The sequence below is a fragment of the Acomys russatus genome, chromosome 14 (assembly GCF_903995435.1).
Source record: "Acomys russatus chromosome 14, mAcoRus1.1, whole genome shotgun sequence".
NCBI lineage: Eukaryota > Metazoa > Chordata > Mammalia > Rodentia > Muridae > Acomys > Acomys russatus.
Window position 1 is genome coordinate 30,938,292 of NC_067150.1, and position 19,730 is coordinate 30,958,021.

General features: G+C 40.5%; 1 protein-coding gene across 1 annotated transcript in view; it reads left to right on the forward strand.

Annotated features, from left to right (window-relative positions):
* Window positions 1-6,173: 6,173 nt before the first annotated feature.
* The window catches only part of LOC127197857 (von Willebrand factor A domain-containing protein 5A-like), a 55,968-nt gene continuing 42,411 nt past the window's right edge, over window positions 6,174-19,730 (forward strand). Inside the window, 10 exon segments of the mRNA XM_051155703.1 lie at window positions 6,174-6,216; window positions 6,332-6,534; window positions 6,810-7,032; window positions 7,141-7,339; window positions 7,597-7,670; window positions 7,673-7,711; window positions 10,528-10,697; window positions 10,949-11,037; window positions 11,221-11,365; window positions 11,799-11,878. Of these exon segments, the coding sequence (XP_051011660.1) occupies window positions 6,174-6,216; window positions 6,332-6,534; window positions 6,810-7,032; window positions 7,141-7,339; window positions 7,597-7,670; window positions 7,673-7,711; window positions 10,528-10,697; window positions 10,949-11,037; window positions 11,221-11,365; window positions 11,799-11,878 (1,265 nt within the window).

A 19,730-nucleotide genomic window follows, 5' to 3' on the forward strand; every position in this document is an offset into this window, starting at 1 on the left:
ACCCCTGGTGAAGCTCGCAATGGGCCTGTGTCATACCCAACCTGCCTTCAGGCCCGCCATGCCTGTGTCTCATTGGATGTGTGTCTTCTGTCCAGTTTGGGCAGCCGTTCAATTCCTCTGCTATGCTTAGCATGGTAGCTTAACAAGGGGCTGAAACGGTTTTGGTATTATCACTCACCGTAGGCTTTTGGAATGCCCCAGTTTCCACTGCAGTCCTATACAAGCAAACTCATTCCAAAAGAGTTACACTACCTTGGTGTAACTTTAAACCGAGCAAGGGCAACACCTGTATGACAAGAACCTCAACTCTCTGAAGAGAAAACTTGAAGAAGACATCAGAAGGTGGATCTCCCATGCTCATGAATCAGTACGTTTAACGTAGTAAAAGTGGTCATCTTATCGAAAGCCGTGTAGCGATTCAGTGCAATTCCCGCCATCGTACATACACAATTCATTACTCACCTTGAAAGAATCATTCTCAACTTCATATGAAAAAAAAAAAAAAGCCGACATTAGCTAAAGCAATCATGTACAATAATGGACTTTTGGGGATATCTCTATGCCTGATTACTCTACTATAGATCAATAGTAATAAAAACTACATGGTCCATGTGAAGAAACAGACTGGTTGTTTAATGGAATTGAAACAAAGACACAAAAGTAAACAAAAATATCTAAGGACACTTGATTTTTTTTAAAAAAGCCAAAGCCATACAATGGGAACAAGAAAGCTTTTCAACAAATAATTGGACATCTACATGTAGAAAAATGCTAATAGATCCATATTTATTATCCTGCACAAAACTGAAGTCCAAATGGGTCAAAGACCTCCACAAAAAACTAGAAACACTAAACCTATTAGAAGAAAAAGTGAGAAAGAGCTTTTAAATCATTGGCACAGAATCCAACTTTCTGAACAGAACCTGAACAGCTCAGGCTCTAAGAGCAACACTAAATAAATAGGACCTCATGGAACTGAAAAGCTTCTTCAAGGCAAAAGACAGTTTCAATAGAACAAAAGTCAAAAACAACAGAATGGGAAAATACCTTTACCAACACTACCTATGACAGAGAGATAATATCCAATATATGAAGAACTCAAGAAATTAAACACCACCAAACCAAGTAATCCATTTATAAATGGGATATAGAGCTAGATCAAAAATTCTCAACAGAGGAATCTCTAATGTCCAGGAAGCACTTACAGTAATGTTTGCTCAATGTCCTTAGTCACCAGGGAAAAGCAAATCAATACAACCCCGAGATTCCATCTTACATCTATTAAAATGGCAAAGATCAAAAACTCAAGTGACAGCACATGCTGGCGATGATGTAGAGAAAGGGAAAGACGACTCCCTTGCTGGTGGGATTGCAAACTTCTGCAACCATTTTGGAAAACCATCAAGACCCTTTTCGGGCAATTTGGAATAGCTCTACCCCAATACCACTCCTGGACATATACCCAAATGATGCACCACTATACAATAAGGACATTTACTTAACTATATTGATAGCAGCTGTATTCATAACAGCTAGGAACTGGAAACAACTGAGATGTCCCTCAACAAAAAAATGGATAAAGAAAATGTCATGCATTTATACAATGGAATACTACTCAGCTATTAAAATCATGAAAATTGCAAGCAAATGACTGTAACTACAAAAGATCATCCTGAATGAGGTAACCCATAAACACACACATGGTATATATGCATTTACAAGTGGATACTAGGCTGGGCAGTGGTGGCTCATGCCTTTAATCCCAGCACTAGGGAGACAGAGGCAGGTGGATCCCTGTGAGTTCGAGACCACCCTGGTATACAATGCGAGTCCAGGACAGCCCAGGCTACACAGAGAAATCCTGTCTTGAAAAACCAAAAACCAACCAAAACAAGAGGAAATTAGCTATATATTACATGATAACTATATTACAATTCACAGACCCAAAAAAGCTAAGTTACAAGGAGGGTCTAAGGGAAGATGCTAGAGTCTCTTTCAGGAGGGGAAATAGAATAGATAGTGGGAATGATTGAAGAAAGGGAAGAAGATCGGAGAGGGAGCACAGAAGAAAATGAGGATGAGGATCACTTGTGGAGAAAGTGAGGCAGAGGGCTTGCAGATAGAAGAGAAACAAAGGGCAGAGGCATATCTGAATCAAGTTGGAGCCCTACATAGTGTAGGCCCCTGGGAAGATATGGGGGTGACTCTAGCTGAGCCTCCTAGTACCAAGATCATGGAGACTGAAGAAGCCATCCCCTATCCAGACAACACTTCTCAGAGAAGGAAGGGAACACCTACCTACCCACAAGATGTGCAGGGATACAAAACAGTACAGCTTCATGGTGATATACATTGCCAGAATTTCATGTTTACTTTTTTACTCACTTAAAAAATTATTTCAGAATTTTCAGCCGATCCTTTCCTGATACAGTTGTAACATCATAGTTGGTCCCTAGAAGGGAGCAGGGCTTCCAGGAAAAAAGCAGCAGCAACAGCAGCAGCAGCAGCAGCAGCAGAGCAGGGAATTCAGGACATATGTGAGTGCTGTGCTCTGCTCTCTCTGGGAAGATTCCTACTTACTGCTTCTGAAGGCTAATACCTTAGGGGCAAAGCTTTGTGGCCTAGGGTGGGGTGGAAACTCATCCTGGTATGTGAGCCCAGGGGATTACTCAAGGTTGATGGTACATAAATGGTATCAATTTCAGGTTCAGAATCTCCTTCCTTCCCTCCCTCCCTCCCTCCCTCCCTCCCTCCCTCCCTCCCTCCCTCCCTCCCTTCCTCTCTTCTTCTCCTTCTTACCCCCTGCCACTTTTTCTCTCACCTCTCTCCTCTTCTCACTCTTGCTCCAACTCACAAAAAAGTTTCTTGTTTGTTTTTGGTTTTTGTTATGCTGTCTCTTCTGAGTTTCACTTAAGTGTGTCCAATGGAAATGTAACCTTGATTCTCAACTCACCCTGAGCCATTGCAGCCCTTTAAGCCTTCTATAGAAATATTAGAGGAACTGAAGCTGTCCCTTCTGTAAATATCTGCACTGATGGTCTTGGATGGGGAGTCTAAGGATCAAATAACAATTTGTATTAAAGGCTTTTAACTGTACAATCACTTTTCCTGGTTTGAAGAACAGACTCTCCCCCTCCCTGTATCAGTAAAAAGCAGGGTGTGGCCAGATGACTCACCAAGATTTGTGCCTGCAGTGGGTTGGTTTTGTCCTGTCTCTTAGCTCTATATCTACACCTAGTTTAAGGCTGTAACTTTGGTCACTTCTAGAACCAGTCTTTACTTCAAAGCCTTTGAACAACTGTTAGAACTGGCTGGTGGTCAAAGTGTCAGGGAGAGGGTGAGACAGTGAGGACAATTTGTTCTGAGGTTGGATCAGGGAGATGAATATTTCATTGTAGTTGATGCTTCTCTCTTCTCTCAGCCTCCTGCAGTGGCCACTGCCAGCCTGAGATCTCTGCTGCCAGACGTACACATCTCTACTTCATCCATTCTGCTCCTGGGTGAGTCTCTCACTCTAAGCTTCTGCTGGTGTCAGTAGAATGTATTTCCCCACATTCCAGGCTCCTCTACCTGTTCTCAGGAAAATTTCTTCTCGCCTCTGCTTGCTGTACTCTTCCGCCTTACTCAGCTAATGCTTCTGTGCTGATGGCTGTGTCTGAGCCATTTAATACTGTCAGATATCTCCAATTGCTTAAATAGTGGGTGTAGAGCATGATCTATTTTTTGACAGATATGTATGACTTACTAAAATTGTATAGAAAACACCAGTGATATCAGGGGTATGGTCTCTCGTGAGACTAAGGAGGTATCCCTAGCCTTCTGCATTGTCTGGGTTAGATATGCAACTCAGGATTTTGTACAAGCTGGCAAGTCAAGTCCTGTTGTGCTGAGCTAAATTCCTGTCAAGAGCCTGCTTTAAATGCTCATATAATCACAATACTATCTGGCAGAATGGTTTTATTTGAAATATAAAGAGATGGCCCACAACAGGCTGTATATGAAGAGATTTAATTTAAGGAAGGGAAGGAGAGAGGAGTTAGGGCTTGAGTAAGCCAACCAGGGGGTGGGGGGGCAGAGAGAGCCAGAGAGAGGGAGAGGGGAGAGAGAGAAGAGCAGGGAGAGAGAGAGGAGAGAGAGAGAGGAGAGAGAGAAGAGAGAGAGATAGAGAGAGAGAGAGAGGCAGACAGACAGACAGACAGCCAGACAGACAGAGAGCTACAGACAGAGACAGAGACAGAGCGCACTAAAACTGTTCAGATTATATGGTTAAGGGGAAGGAGAAGCCCTGTTCTGGAAAGTTTAGAGTGTATGGAGTGCCAGTCATGCCCTGTAGCAGATAGGGACCCAGGAATGTTGGGAGAAACTCGAGCTGTTTGTCCCCAGTCTGAAGCACACCAGCAAGGACCTAGAAACAGAACTCCAAAGCTGAAGCGACTCTTCTGGCAGGTCTTGCCATTCTCCCCAATTCCCTCTACCTTACTAAAAGAAGCTATTAGATTATCTTTCTAATAACTGGCCTCCAAGGTCTATTTATACCGTTATATTTGCCCAATGTCTTCTCTTGAAGCTGACTACCAAGGTTTGGCTATCAAAGTGTTGAAGTTCAGCAATCAAAAGCCCCTTTGGCTTTATTAATTAACATCCCCAAGTAAAATTAAACACGTCATCCTGACATGGGGTTTACCCATTTACCTTTATAAACGTCATTTTCCTGTGTGCCACATCTGTCTCTTCTTTATCCAGAGACAGAACTTTGTCCCACTCTAGGACAAATACCACATGCCCTTCTCCCTGGTCTCCTTTCTCCCCTCTCCCTTGTTATGTTCCAATTCTCCTCCTCTCTCTCCTGTGTTTGTCCCTTATGCTTGCTCTCTGTCTCTCTGATACAAATGAATCTCCTTTGTGGTAAGAAATTGGTCATTGGGTGTCTTTAGGTGATTTGAAGGTCCCCTACAAAAGTCTTCAGCAACTTTGATTGGGACTGCTCATGGAGAGAGAGAGAGAGTTGTTCTTTCCAGAGAATTTTCCAGTCTGTGTAGCTGAAAGAGAAGGTTGGACTCTAGGAGTCTAGGACTCATCACTGGACACTGGAAATCTGACAAAGTGCTCTTCCATTTCCTTAGGATGCATTTACCGCCTTTGTTGGTGTTGGGCAGAGATCACATACAGTGACAACAGGGAGAGACAAGCTAGCACATAACCAGAGTTAGAAAAGGCCAGGATGCTTCCCAGGTAATCAAGTTAATACTTAGAATAGGACAAATCCTCTAGATTGTGAGGATAAATAATCATGGCAACCATAACCTTCGAAATATCATTCTATCCCTTGTCATCAACAATGCACATGAAATTATAGGACAATCATAATCAGTTCATGAGAATAATTAAGAAATTTGGTTTAGAAATATAGAAGATGAAAGAGAGGGCTCGTTCTAAGGAGGCCCTGATTTCTTTTCCTGGAGGACCAGAGTGCAGGTCCAAGGTCCTACAATGGAAGTTAATACCCATCTATAACTCTATCCTCAAGGGATTCAATATCTTTTTATGGCCTCTTCTGGTGGGTATTATTATGTTAAAGAGTTTCTGCTTGTATGTGATACAAAGACATAAAAACAGGCAACATTTTTACATATAACAAAATATATAATATTAAAATAGAAAAAGTTCTAAAATAAATGTAATCCAGGTAGAAATAGGAACAGGAAAAACATTGGCAGCTATATTCCTTGAGAAATTACTCTTAGGGACAAGCCTTAGTCTTGGAAATTTCCTACATACACATATTGTTATTATTCTGTGTGGAGAATGGCGACGTTCAATGAGCTGAAATTATGACACCAATACAGTTTCCTAAGGAGGGCTGATTCAATGTTGTTTGAAAAACAAATAAAAACAAAAACGGGGAAAATTTTTTTGAAGGAACCTCAAGGTATTTTAGAAATTTCCTACTTGGTGGCTTAGCGGACACTTGGAGCACCCCCACTTGAGCAATATTAATAGGAAGTTTTACCACTGGTATCTCCCTTCATTTTCACCACCTATCCTTATTCCTAAGCTAAGGAGTGGAAGCTGCTCATACAAAATAGAAGCTCATATACTGCAGGTAGTGATGGTTTAACCCCAATCATTGACCTCTTAAAGATGTGTCATTTCCACAGAAGCGTGCTGTCACCATGAAGCGTCACTGTGGTCTAGTCACTAAGAAAGAATACAGAGGTAAGCCTGCCACACACCCTTAGTATGAGAGCTTTGGTACCTAGAATATGTCTTATCTATAGGTGCTCTACCTAGTAAAGTCTGCTGATTTTCTAAACACGGATCTCTTCCCCAGTGCCCCTGAGATATATCTCAGTAACTTTGTCCATCAATGAATTTGTGGCTGGTGCAACTGCCACCTTCTACTATGAGAATGAGGAGCAAGCCCAGTTAGAGGCAACGTTTGTGTTCCCAGTAGATGAAGACACTGCCGTCTACAGTTTTGAAGCCTTGGTGGATGGGAAGAAAATCATGGCAGAACTGCAGGAGAAGACGAAGGTCTGAGGGATGAGTTCATCATCTCTTCTCCTCTTTCTTTTATATTACATTATACTTTACTCTTGATAAACAGTCCATAAGTGCAGGTGTCGACTATCCCTCCTTTCATGCACTTTTAATTACTACATGCCAAATTTCTATAAGGCAGAAGGGATCTAGTTGCAGCTATCAGAATAACTGTAAAGTTCACAGGATCCATGACACTCCCTCTAAACTGTCCATATCTGTTTAGACTACCTGTGGTTTTATTTTAATCTTTCATGCCCTTGCTCCAGGCTCATAGCAACTATGAGGATGCCCTCACGCAGGGCTACCAAGCCTACTTATTGGAAGAGGATGACTATTCCAGGGATATCTTTGCTTGCCATTTGGGGAGACTCCAGCCTGGGGCCAAGGTTGCAGTTACTTTGAGGTATGTGCAGGAACTTCCCCTGGAAGCAGATGGGGCCCTGCGCTACCTGCTCCCAGCAATCTTGAATCCAAGACACCAGCTCTCTGGTAAGTAATTTATGGCTTTTAAAACCAGGGGTAGAATGACTGTGGAAACACAAATTTATGGTTGTGCTGAAAATTGTTAATATGGAAATTTAATGTAATATTTCATAGAAGAGTCAGCGAGCAGTTACTTGAATATAAAGGAGGCCCTTATTCCTGTGGAGGGCCCTTCCTACACACTCAGCATAGTTGCCACCATCACTTCCCAGCATGGCATTGAGAGGGTCCAATCCAACTGCTCCTTGAGTCCTATTCAGTACCTTACAGATGACAAGACTTCTGCTCAGGTGAATAGTAACAGGACACTACTGTCAGTCTCCTCTATGTTCATCATTGACCTGGTCCTCACCCACCTCCCACATCTCCCTAGTGTTTCTGGCCATGCATGGGGAGGCACACTCTCTACCTTCTCTACTCTGGGACAAGTGTAGACTGGTTTTATCCAGTCTTTCCTGTACTTCTGAATGTGCTCCTGAGAGAAGAAGCCTGCTGTTCTGAACACTGACCCTATCTCAGGAAGCACTCATGCAGTTCTACCATGGGCTCCTCTGCTGGTCTCTTACTCAGGTTTCCCTTGGCTGAAGGACACAAGTTTGACCGAGATGTAGAACTCCTCATTTACTACACTGAAGTGCGCAGCCCACTGTAGCTGTGGAGATGGGGATGCCAGACAGGAAGCCAGGTACTTTCTCTATAACTCGCTATGGTCCCTTTCTAAGATGTAAGTCTTAACTATTCTTGGTCTTCCATCCTTTATCCAAGTATCATATATATGGCTCATTGAATTATTAACTTTTCACTTCCACAGGACAAAGTTTGTTCCTCATAGATAATCAGATGATTATGTCCTATGGGTAATTAAATAGATTACTACATAAGTATGAGAAGATAATATGACCCAATAACATATATGAAAATACATAGGCCTATTATCAACATGTGACAATGACTGGTCTTTACAATAGGGCAAATAAAAATAATGTTGTTACTAGTTCTCTTTTCCTATGATCAGGGATGTCCACATCTGATAAACCTTATACTATACATGGTGTGTTGTAACTGTCAGATAGTGTTGAAGCAAATCAGTTTGTGTCAAATGTTTTGACAGTATTTGGGCTTTAAACAGTAAAGTAAATGCTCATTTTGGCAATTCCAATATTTATAATATTTTCTGAATTAAGCCTAAAATATTTCCATGATATGCAGAAGATTTGACAATATATTATTTATTGATCCTAGAGCCTGAGTTTTTGCTTTCTGTTCAGGAAGTTTCCTCTTGTGCCTGTGAGCTCAAGGCTCTTCCCTGCATATTACTCTAACAGATTTACTGGGTCTGGTTTTATGGTGATGGCTTAAAACCAATTGGACTTTAATTTTGTGCAGGATGATAATAAGGGTCTAGTTGAATATTTCTACATGTAAACATCCAGTTAGAATAGCCCCATTTGTTGAATATGCTACTTTTACTTCTATTATATGCTTTTGTCTTCTTTTTTCAAGTGCCCATATGTGTGTTCCTTTATTTCTGGGTCTTCGATTTGATTCCATTGATCCATCAGTCTGTTTCTATGACAGTACCACGCAATATTTATTACTGTTGCTCTGTATTACAGCATGACATTAGGAATGGAGATATTTCAGAAGATCTTTTATTGTACAGGATTGTCATAACTACTTGCGTGTTTTCTTTTTCCATATAAAATTGAGAATCTTTTTTCAAGGTTTGTAAAAAAATTCCCTTGGCATTTTGATGGGAATTGCATTGAATCCATAGATTGCTTTTGGTAAGATGACCATTTTTTCTGTTAATGGTAGTGATCAATGGGCATGGAAGATTTTTCAATATTGTGATATCCTCTTCAATTTCTTTTTTTTTCAATTTTTATTTCTTTTTTCTTTTAAACTTTTTTAAATTAATTTATTCTTGTTTACATCTCAGTGGTTATCACGTCCTTGTAACCTCCCATTCTTCCCTCCCTCCCATTACTCCCCTCTTCTATGACTGTTCCTGAGGAGGAGTTCCTCCCCCTGTATATGCTCATAGGGTTCAAGTCTCTTCTTGGCAGCCTGCTCTCCTGCCTCTGAGTTCCACCAGGCCTCCCCATCCAGGGGACATGGTCAAATAATAGAGGCACCAGAGTACATGTGAAAGTCATACCCCACTCTCCCACTCAACTGTGGAGATGTGCTGTCCATTGGCTAGAGCTGGTAGGGGTTTGAAGTTTATGGCCTGTATTTTCCTTGGTTGGTGCCATAGTTTGAGCGTGAAGTTCTATTTCATACAAGGTTTTCACTTGCTTACTCAGGGTTACACCAATTTCTTTCTCTCTCTCTCTCTCTCTCTCTCTCTCTCTCTCTCTCTCTCTCTCTCTTTGGCTAGTATGAAGGGTGTTGTTTCTCTTTTTTTAACAACTCTAGGACTTCCTTGGTAGAAATTTTGGAGTCGTTTATTTATACTATCGTATCATCTTCAAATACTGATACTTTGGCTTCTTCCATTCCACTTTGTATCCTTTTATCTTCTTTAGTTTTCTAAATGCTTCATCTATGACTGAAGTACTATATTGAAGAGTCATGGATAGAGTGGGCATTCTTGTCATATTCCTGATTTAGTGGGATTGATTGAAGTTTTTCTCCATTATTTTGGTGTTGACCATAAAAGGCTATATATTGATATTGCCTTACTATGTTTAGGTAGATACATTATATCCCTGATTTTTCCAAGACTATTAACATGAATGGGTGTTGGATTTTGCCAAGTGCTTTTTCCATATCTAAGAGGATGTGCATGGTTTTTTCTTTCACTTTTCTTATGTGATGAATCAGCTTAATAGATTTACCTATATTGAACCACCATGCATGCCTCTGATGAAGCCTGCTTGGTCATGGTGAATGATATTTTCATATGTTTTTGGATTCTTTTGGGGAGTTTTTAATTGAGGGTTTTTGTACTCATTTTCATATGGGAAATTTGTCTGAAATTCTCTTTCTTTGTTGGTTTTTGAGTGGTGTAGGTATCAAGATGTCTTTGGCCTCAGAGTGAGGTTGGTAATGTTCCTTTCATTTCTATTTTGTAGAGTACTTTGAATAGAATTGATGTTAAATCTTCTTTGAAGATCTGGTATAATTTTGCACCAGATGGATTCAGGCCAGAATTCTCATAGGATTCTTGACTGTATCTTTGAACTCATGCTGGAAGCTGATAAGGGAATGGGTCCTATTCAAGAGTATAAAGGAATAGCTTTCCACACACTGATCCTGCTGTGTTTTTGTCTGTTAATCCCTAAACTGATATCCTTCCTCTCCCCTCTGCTCTGCTCCTTTCATTTTTATTGTGACAACTCATATTTAGTCCTACCCAAAGAGCACTAAAAGAACAAACATAGTGCTCTATATTTGAGCTCTCCGAGTTCTTTACTGAATTGATAATTCTTTCTTGAGGACATTAGAACCCCGAGTTCTCTTGTACCTGAAAGGGGTTTTCCTCTTTTTGTACAGATAGTTTGATGGGAGCTCCTTCTGCAATGGTGAGCTTCTATCCCGCTATGCCAGAAGTGGAGGCCTCAAGCGTCTGTGGAGAATTTGTGTTCCTTGTGGACTGCTCCATAAGTATGCAGTCCCCCTTGAACAACCAGAATAAGTCTGAGCTGCGCATAGAGGCTGCCAAGGTAAGGGCAGATTCTTCACTATTCATCCATGCCATGGGATGATACTAGGACGGATGGGAGTGGAGCCCATGTGTAGGTCTAGGTCAGTTCTGCTCAGGGCAACAGCAAGCATGGTCACTCAGTTCTTTGCCTTGAAATGAAAGGTGACAGAAGACAGTGACATACCTCACCCCTAGGAACTACACTAGGGTCGTCTGTATATTTGGTAGTTCCCTCTCTCACCCCACCTCCTTATCTTCTCTCACCTTCAGGAAACTCTGCTGTTGTTGATAAAGAGTTTGCCAGTGGGGTGTTATTTCAACATCTATGGATTTGGCTCTTCCTATGAAAAATTATTTCCGTAAGTGTCTTGGACAAGCATAGACTGTGAATGAATGGGCTTCCGAGGCAGATCTGCACTTTTCAAAAGACTACTGCAAAGTTGTCCTGAACACTGGGGTTGTCCCGAGAAAGTTTAAATGATTGCGATAGGATTGGGAATGTATGCTACTGCCACGTGACTAGATCTGCTTGTTTCTCTAAGAGAGAGTGTAAAGTACACTCAGGAATCAATGGAGGAGGCAGTGGAAAGAGTGAAGGATTTGGAAGCTGAACTAGGGGACACTGAAATCTTAACACCACTTTGCAACATATACAAGGCACCCTCCATTCCTGGCCATCCCTTACAGGTGAGTATTAGAAGCAGTGAGAGAGCAAAAAGGCTCTGCATAGCATGAAATAGAAAAATTTTACCATGCTAAGCTAAGAGGGACAAAGAGTGAAATCCTTTAATAATCCAATCCCAAGAAGTTCTTTCTTATAGAATTGAGTAAACTATGTGTATTCTACAAAATAGTGAAGAGAAAAAAGACCAGAGGCAGTTTTCCTCCTTCGTTTCATATAGGCAGTTGGTACCACAGAACCTTCCGATTAAGCAGCATCTGGAGGATGAGAATCTTCTCAGGGGTCTGGAGTCTCACTGCTGGCATAGAGCAAGTGACTGTGCCTGCTCCAGGGTAACTAGGCTTCAAAGACTGGAAACAGGTGTCTTCCATGGAGCCAGTGATGATGGTGTCTAATGAATCTGACGGAGGCTCAATGAATGTATTTTTTCTTTTGCAGCTTTTTGTCTTCACAGATGGAGAAGTTACTGACACATTTAGCGTCATCCAAGAGGTGAAGTTAAACAGCAAAAAACACAGGTATGAAGAGAACATGGTTTCTGCCGTGCTGACCGGAGCTCAAGCAAACACTACGTATGCCTGTTTATATGTAACAGCACATTAAAATTTATAGCATTGAGTGTATAATCATTTAAGTAGGGACTTCTAATTTCTGTTTTGTCGTTATTGTTTTGTATGGTTTTTAATAATTAAATTTGTTATTTGACCACTTCAGATATAACACAGAAACACCACACACACCACACACCCACACACACACACACACAAGCCTACATATTACTCCTCTCTCTATTTACTCTTTTTTTCTATTTACTCATTTCTCAATTTATTCTTAATTAGGCTAACAAGGATCTCTATTTTTTGTGTTTCCAAAAGAGAATGTGTGTGTCTGTGTGTGTGTGTGCGTGTGCGTGTGTGTGTGTGTGTGTGTGCATGTGAATGCATGGGCGTGCACATGCTATTCATGCTCTGGGAGTGTGTGTTTGAGTAATAATTATAATTGAATTTCATCCACTTTTTGAAGTAAGTGGTGATTTTATCTTTGTTGCTTTAGGTGGGGATGGTATCTATTATTACATCTTATTTCTACCTTGTATTCTAGGGTAAACACATCTCAGTACTCATGAACAATCTCTGTCACATATTGTTGGGTTCAATTGAATCATAAGTCCTTTGATTTTGCATATTTATTAATGGAAAATAATCCCATGAGGTTTTGGTATCTATGCAGACCAGGCATCACACAATGAGCCTGAAAATCAAAAGAAACAGAAATAGCCCTATTCCAACCTCATGAAATAGGTCCTTGTCCCATGCTTCAGATAGTAAGTGGACATCAGATGCGGGATAATTTTCCTTTCCTTCTTTACATTTCCAGGTCTTGGCTACGAGGCTCATATTTTCTCAGTCATTAGAGCCAAGTTTCATGGTAGCTGGATGCTTTACACAAATTATTAAAACTACTGTGTATTAAATCTTTAGTTCTATCAATTTGAAAAACAGTGTAGGTTTTCTGTGAGTACAACTCCTAGTTTGTATTGCCTTGAGCCTTGTATTTGAGTCCTTTAATATCCGAATCTTTTAAGAAGTCACACACTTCACCTCTGGGTCTTCTGCAGGGCAGGTGTCTGGAAATTCTGCTAATCTGCTGCTTTATTTAAAACAAATAGTGACTATCTTATAGGTAATCTGGATGGATTAAAACTACTGAATAGACTTTGGTCCTCATGCTTACATGAAGAAAATACAAGTTCTAAGACCAACTTGCAGATGATGACTCACATTGACACAATATCCACAGATACTAGATGTCCACACATCAGCCAAGATGTCCGTGCATTTACTTGTCACTTTGATATTTTCATTGCTTACTAGAAGAATGTTGGAGATAGAATGTTTCTAGATAGCTGCTCATCTGCCCTGTAGTGAGAATAGAACTAAAGACAGATTTTGCAAATTCTCTGGGCCATAGATCTGAGTCAAATGAATCTGAGCCTTTCCTCCTAGAAGACTGTGATTTAAATTGAATCACTCAAGGCATGGAAATAAGTATGATTTCTAAAAGATAATAATGTACTGACTTTGAGGGTAAGTACCTTGTCACTTGTGGTTTTGAACAGCACAGTGTTAATTGGTAATTGTGCTATGGAGAGCCCGTCTTTAATGTTCATCATTTCACCATTGCAGATGTTTCTCATTGGAATTGGAGAAGGCGCCTCCACCAGTTTAAATCAAAAGCATTGCTCGGGTATCAGGGGCAGTGCAGAGTTTATCATAGGCAAAGATATGATGAGACCAAGGTAAGAGCAGGCAGTGTCCACAGTTGCATCTCCAGAGCAAGCAGGACAGACAGAAGGGACAGGGACACTGCTGCAAAGGAGATGTCCTACTCTCCTGTAGGCACATTTTCATGAGTCTTAAGCAGAATATTGAAGAAAGTCTTATTATACTTGTCGTAAGAACAAAAAAAAAAGTAACATTTTCATATCTAAAGAAATGACATCTGGGTGCCGTAACTGGAAATCCATAGATTTGGATAATTAAAGTAGTGATCCTTTGTTTTAAGAGCATGACAGAAAGAAAAGTGAAAGACTTAGGCAGCTTTGTCTTGTACTGCATTCTATACTCTTGAGTCAATCTAGTAGAACCCAGTTCTACATGCAAAGACACAAAAAAAAGGCCAAGTGGTCTCTTTTTGGTTTTCTGTTTGTTTTGTTTTTTGTGAGTGTGGTGGTTAGTAGAACGAAAACATGCTAAATTCACCTCCTTATTAGTAGAGAAAAATGGAAGACATCTGCTGATTATGTTTCTAAAAACTTCTTCTTTCCATTTTGGTTACAACTTCTTTTCTAACTCAGTTCTGCAGAGTTCTCTTTCTCAAATATTTACCTTCATTCACACCTACACTTTTAAATCTCTCAATTCTTACTTAGCACTGGTGCTTAGACGTGACTTGAGATATGTCCTTGGGTCCGTAAATAGTTGACAATAGTCATTATTATCATTCTTGTGTGTAATCCTGCTCTTCTCTCCCCCAACAGGCTCTTAGGTCTCTGAGTTGCTCTACAGAGTGCAGTAGAGGACATCTCTCTGACCTGGGATTTGCCGCCTGGTCTGTCTGCTAACATGCTTTCTCCAAAGCAGACTGCCATCTTTAGGGGTCAGAGGTTAATCATCTATGCCCAACTGACTGGTGTTTATGCCCGTGAGTCCCAATCTTCTTCATTCCTTTACTCAGTGGAGTCTGTATCAGCAATCTAGTTAACACTAATGGTTGCTTTGGATTTGATCAAGATACACTAGCTAGGCAGTGCAGACCCTCTCATCCTCTTCTTTACGACCTATGTATACTATCCGTTACTATCAGATTCTTACTCTTACACTGCAGCATAGAGCTGCAACGCTATCCGTCATCTCACCATTTTCTGAGTAGTATAGGCTTTTCCACTCCTGCTCTTTCTTATTGGTAGCTAATGGAGAGCTCTGGGAAAATATGCCTCAAGTAAAACATCCAGGGCAAGAGGATTGAAAACAGGGTGACAGTTTTCCCTGCAACCCAAGACGAATGACAGGTAAGAATTCAGATTTGCTTCTCATTTCCACTCTTTCTCATCCCTCCTCTCCTCCCCTGCCCTCTGCTCCCCTCCCCTTCCATTCTCTTCCCTTCCTTCCTTCCCTCTCTTCCATTCCATTCTCTTCCCTTTCCATTTGCTCCCCCCTTCTTTTCTCTGCCATCCTTGATGGTCCAATTATTCTTGTCCCTTACCAGTGTTGTCTGCTAAGCTATTCTTTTTCTCATTAATTCATCTAAATGCTTTTGTCTCTGCATTCCCTCCCACTGCAATCAGTAGCTTTTAAGAGTCTTGGGTATGTGGTTTGCAGTTATTTTTCTTTAATTGTCTATGGTAACTTTTTTCAGCTTCGCCATTCATCGGTTGGCTGCAAAGTCCTTGATTCAGATCAAAGACCTGGGACCCAGTAAGACCCCAGAAAGAGAAAAATAAAGGATGTGGTGAACATCAGCTTTGAGTCTGGAGTGCTCAGCTCCTTCACAGCTTTCATTACCATAATTAAGTGCTCAACCAGCCAAGTGCAGTGTAGTGCTGTTCACAGACTGATTTCCAAGGCCAGTGGCATTTGATATTGGTATAGCACTTCCACAAATAATTACACCAAGTAAGTTTTATTCCAATTTAAACTTATTTATATCGGGTCTCAGATATCTAAGTACATCATTTGAAAAATGTAAGTTTCAGAATCTTAGAAATTTAAATGGAATAATATCTTAAATTTTTTGTGTGTGTCTTCATCAATCTACACCCAAGATTTATGGCTTGCCTTAAAATTTCTAGAAAAGTAGATTGCGTTCAACTCAGAGAGAGATTTTATAGAGAAGTAGAGAGAACCCCCGGACATATTACAATACAGGGTCCAGTTGAATTTATAGAGTTTTTTGGTAGGCATAAAAACCAGAGAGAGAAGTGGGTTTTGTAAATCACTTGCAGTTGGTGTTAGCAGCTTTTTCTGAAGAACGTGGGGGGAAGAGGACTGTTTCATTTCTAAATGTACGATTTCACCATGTAGTTCTGGTGAATAGAAATTAAGGGCTATCAGTTAAAGATACTGACGAGGAGGAGATTTGTTTCATTGAAGTTTACATTGAGTGAATAATAAAGTTGAAGTGAACATGACACTTTTTGAAATAAAAGAGAATCAAGGAGCAACAGCAGGGTAGATCAAAGACTATTTTAAAACATGAAATGCTAAGTTAAAACACTAGAATTATGAGATTGGTATTAAAAAGTAAGATTAAAATCTTTCTGAGATATCACTCAATTCTGCATGATACCAATGGCTTAAGGACATGAAAGAGGTGTGTTACAGCCATAGTTACTGGATCAGAAGAAGTTAAGATCTTTGCATTAGGCTGTTGCATAGGCTACCTACATGTATGATCATAATCATGAAATTTGTGGAAGAGCTAGGAGTACATTGGAAACCTGTGGTAGGAATTTGGGAAAGATAGGACTAAGTAGTTGAGAGAAGGTAGTAGTGAGGAACATGGATGATATCCAGGTGAGAGAGAAATTAATATTTTGGGACTGAGAAAATTGTCAGCCTTACCTTCTGATCATAGATGGTTAGAGTACAATTGCACTCTTCTTCAAATGGACAGAAGTAAAATATCTTTTTGGAGAAACAATATTTGAATAGGGTGTAGCTAGAAGATTCTCTTGTATCAATGGTAGGATGCCACTACGAGTGCTTAACACATCTGAGAGGTTTCAAAAGACTCATAGGAAGTAGAATCAAGGCCTCAGAAAATAGTGTCTTTATTGCAAGAGCCAACATAGGAGAAGGGCACATCATGCTTATGAGTGAAGCTGATGTGAATAAGAGGGCTGATGTCCTCAAATCCTCACACTTTTTAATTTCTGCTAAAAGCATGGATGATGCTGCAGTCTTCACTGTGCATTTGTGTTTTTTCAGATTACAAGCCACGCTTCGCTTGAGACCGGCAAGATATGTAACAAATTTTCAAGGTATTTTGCATGCAGGATATAGAATGAATCCATAGTAGTCCAGAGATGTCTATCGAGACATACTTCTACAGTCTGAGGGAGTTTCTACCTAGGAATCTTTTCTCAATAATATTTGTTTTTCACAGATCATATAGATTATGAAAAGGCAATCTTCAGTTCTCCAGAAAAACCACGGGTATTTAAACTAATACCAGTGACAGATTCTTCCACCAGAAAGAACAACTTACAGAATGACACAAAGGTGAAATGGTCCTCAGAGCCTGTCTATGATTTATGTAACCATAAACTACTTTTCAGTACTCTTTGTCTTGGAGCTTTCTCTAACTAATGGGTAACTGATTAGAGGCAGCAGCATGAGGTGATAGCTGACATCACCTTGTATTTGCCAGAATGAGTCTAACATCATTAATCTATACTCAGCACTTGATTCCTTCTAATGCAATGTAGTTTAGCGTCCTCAAGTTCTCAAGCCCATTGCCTGTATCTTCTGCACAGTCCACATGTCCTTAGGACCTGGGCCCACTAGCATATGCTGCTGCTGTCTTTCAGATCTAAGACCAACTGCTTTGTATCAAGGAATAGAAACAGTCTGTAGATTTTCTGCAGAACTCTCAATATGGCCTCCCACTCCAGAAGACTTCCACAGGAGGGCTGTATCCCATTGACTCTGTGATTTCCCTTGTCACCCCTCTTTTGTCATTGGTTTTAATTTTTTTTTTCACAAAGCTATAGGAGAGAATGTTGCTGGGAAGCTGATTCCCTCAAAAATGCAAATGGATCTTGGAAGCTGGATGAAGACCTGGCCATGATCCTGGGCACTAATTTGGAAGACATCAAGGCTGCAAACCCTGCCAAGGTGAGATGCAAAGTGAAAACAGGGGCAAGAGTGTGTGCTTCATGAGGTTATGAACACAATTAGAATTGGTAGGAACCAGGCCCAGCAGAGAACTAAGAATATAGGTAATGCAAAGGTGAAATTCACTTGTAGTGTATAGAAGATTAAAGCATTCCTATCTTAGCTGGAAATAAAGAACATTGAAATAATGGTCAGGGTATTGAAAGGCATGGTCAGCATGATGGATGTCAAAGAGAAACTCAACACTATTCAGTGTTAGGCTCATTCACTAAGTGCCAATAAATGACAGACAAATTTTTAATCAATAGTGGTATACATTCTGTTATATAAAAACTGATTTAATTATTTAGGGTACAGCCACAGGAATATTCTTCAAAATTATTTCAGCAGGCTGGAAAATTTTCACAATGATAATTCATTTTAACACTAAAAATATAAGATCTTCTACTAGTTAGACAAATAGATCACCAAGAGATCTGAACTCCAGCGTATAGGAGGTCATGTGCTTAATTCAGTAAAAACATATAGGAAAGGAGAATGAATATGCTGTTATCTTAATTTCAGTTAAAAATTTGGATATTTTTCTTTTCTTTTTTTAAAAAGTATTTAATGTATTCATTTTATATCCCCATTGTAGCCCTTCCCTTGCCCCCTCCTGGTTATACCCTCCCTTTCTTTTCCCCATTTGCCCTACCCACTTCCCTACTACTCAGAAAGGAGAAACCTTCCTCACCTAACTTCTGACCCAGACTATGTAAGTTCCACATGCGCTACCTGCATCCTCTTCCTCTGTGACCTGGCAAGGCCAGCACACCAGAAGGAAGTGATCAATGTGTGGACAATAAAGTCCATGTCAGAGGGCAGCCCCTATTGTCAATATAATAGGATTCACATGGAGACTATGTTGCCTATCAACTACATCTGAGAAGGATGTCTGGGTCCTCTCCTTACATGACCTCTGTAGGTTCCTCAGGGTTGAGATTTGATGGCTCTGTTGTTCTCATGGTAAAGCTCCTGTCCCCCTCCATGTCCTTCTATCACTCCACTTTTCCATAAGACACTCTGTGCTCTGACCCAGAATATGGTGTGAGACTCAGCATTTGTTTCATTCCTCTACTGGGTGGAGTCTTTCAAGGATCTCTACGGTAGGCTCCTGTCTGTTCCCTCATTTCAAGATCTTCTTGTAGCTGTTTTATTTGTCCTTCTGAATGAGAATTAAACATCCTCCCTAGGCTTCTCCTTATTAGTTATCTTCTTTAGGTCTCTGGATTATAGCATGATTATCTTGTAATACATAGGTAATATATGCTTATAAGTGAGTATATACCATGCATGAACGTGACAGTAAGCTGTACTCCTCCAGGGCTTCTGAATTATCTCCTGCCTCCAGGTTCCAACCGGCTTAGGTTCCTTTCCTGACTTCCTTTGGCACTGAACAGAATGCACATTTGTAAACCAAATAAAACTTTTCCTACCCAACTTGCTTTTTGGTGGTGGTGATTCTTGGCAGCAATTGAAACCCTGACTAAAGATATCCATACACTTGGTGTTTGGAGTGTTTTAAGGAATGTGGTGATGGTTACATTGGACTTACAACCTAAGTCATTTTCAAAATGTCAAGAGCATATTATGTGATGCTCTGGTCAGTCTTTATGGCAGATATGGGGCACAGAATTCATGTGCAGCATATTGGGTTATGATGAGCAAGAAGACAATAATTCCTTTGCTTCCTCTTGAGTGGCTTCCTGCCCTGCCTGAAGCCTCACAGAAGTGTCTGCTTCTGTTTTGCAGCATGAAGATCCCTCAGCCTGGGCTGCAGTGCTGGTTGGGCTCTGGCTGCATGCCAATGCAAAGGACTTCACCGGCCATTTTCTGAAAAAGAGGGTCATGGCCTGGCTTCATAACCATGGTGGTAGGAGCACAGTCCTTCTCCCTTGCTTACCCTCTTTCTCATATGTCTCAAGCAGCTATG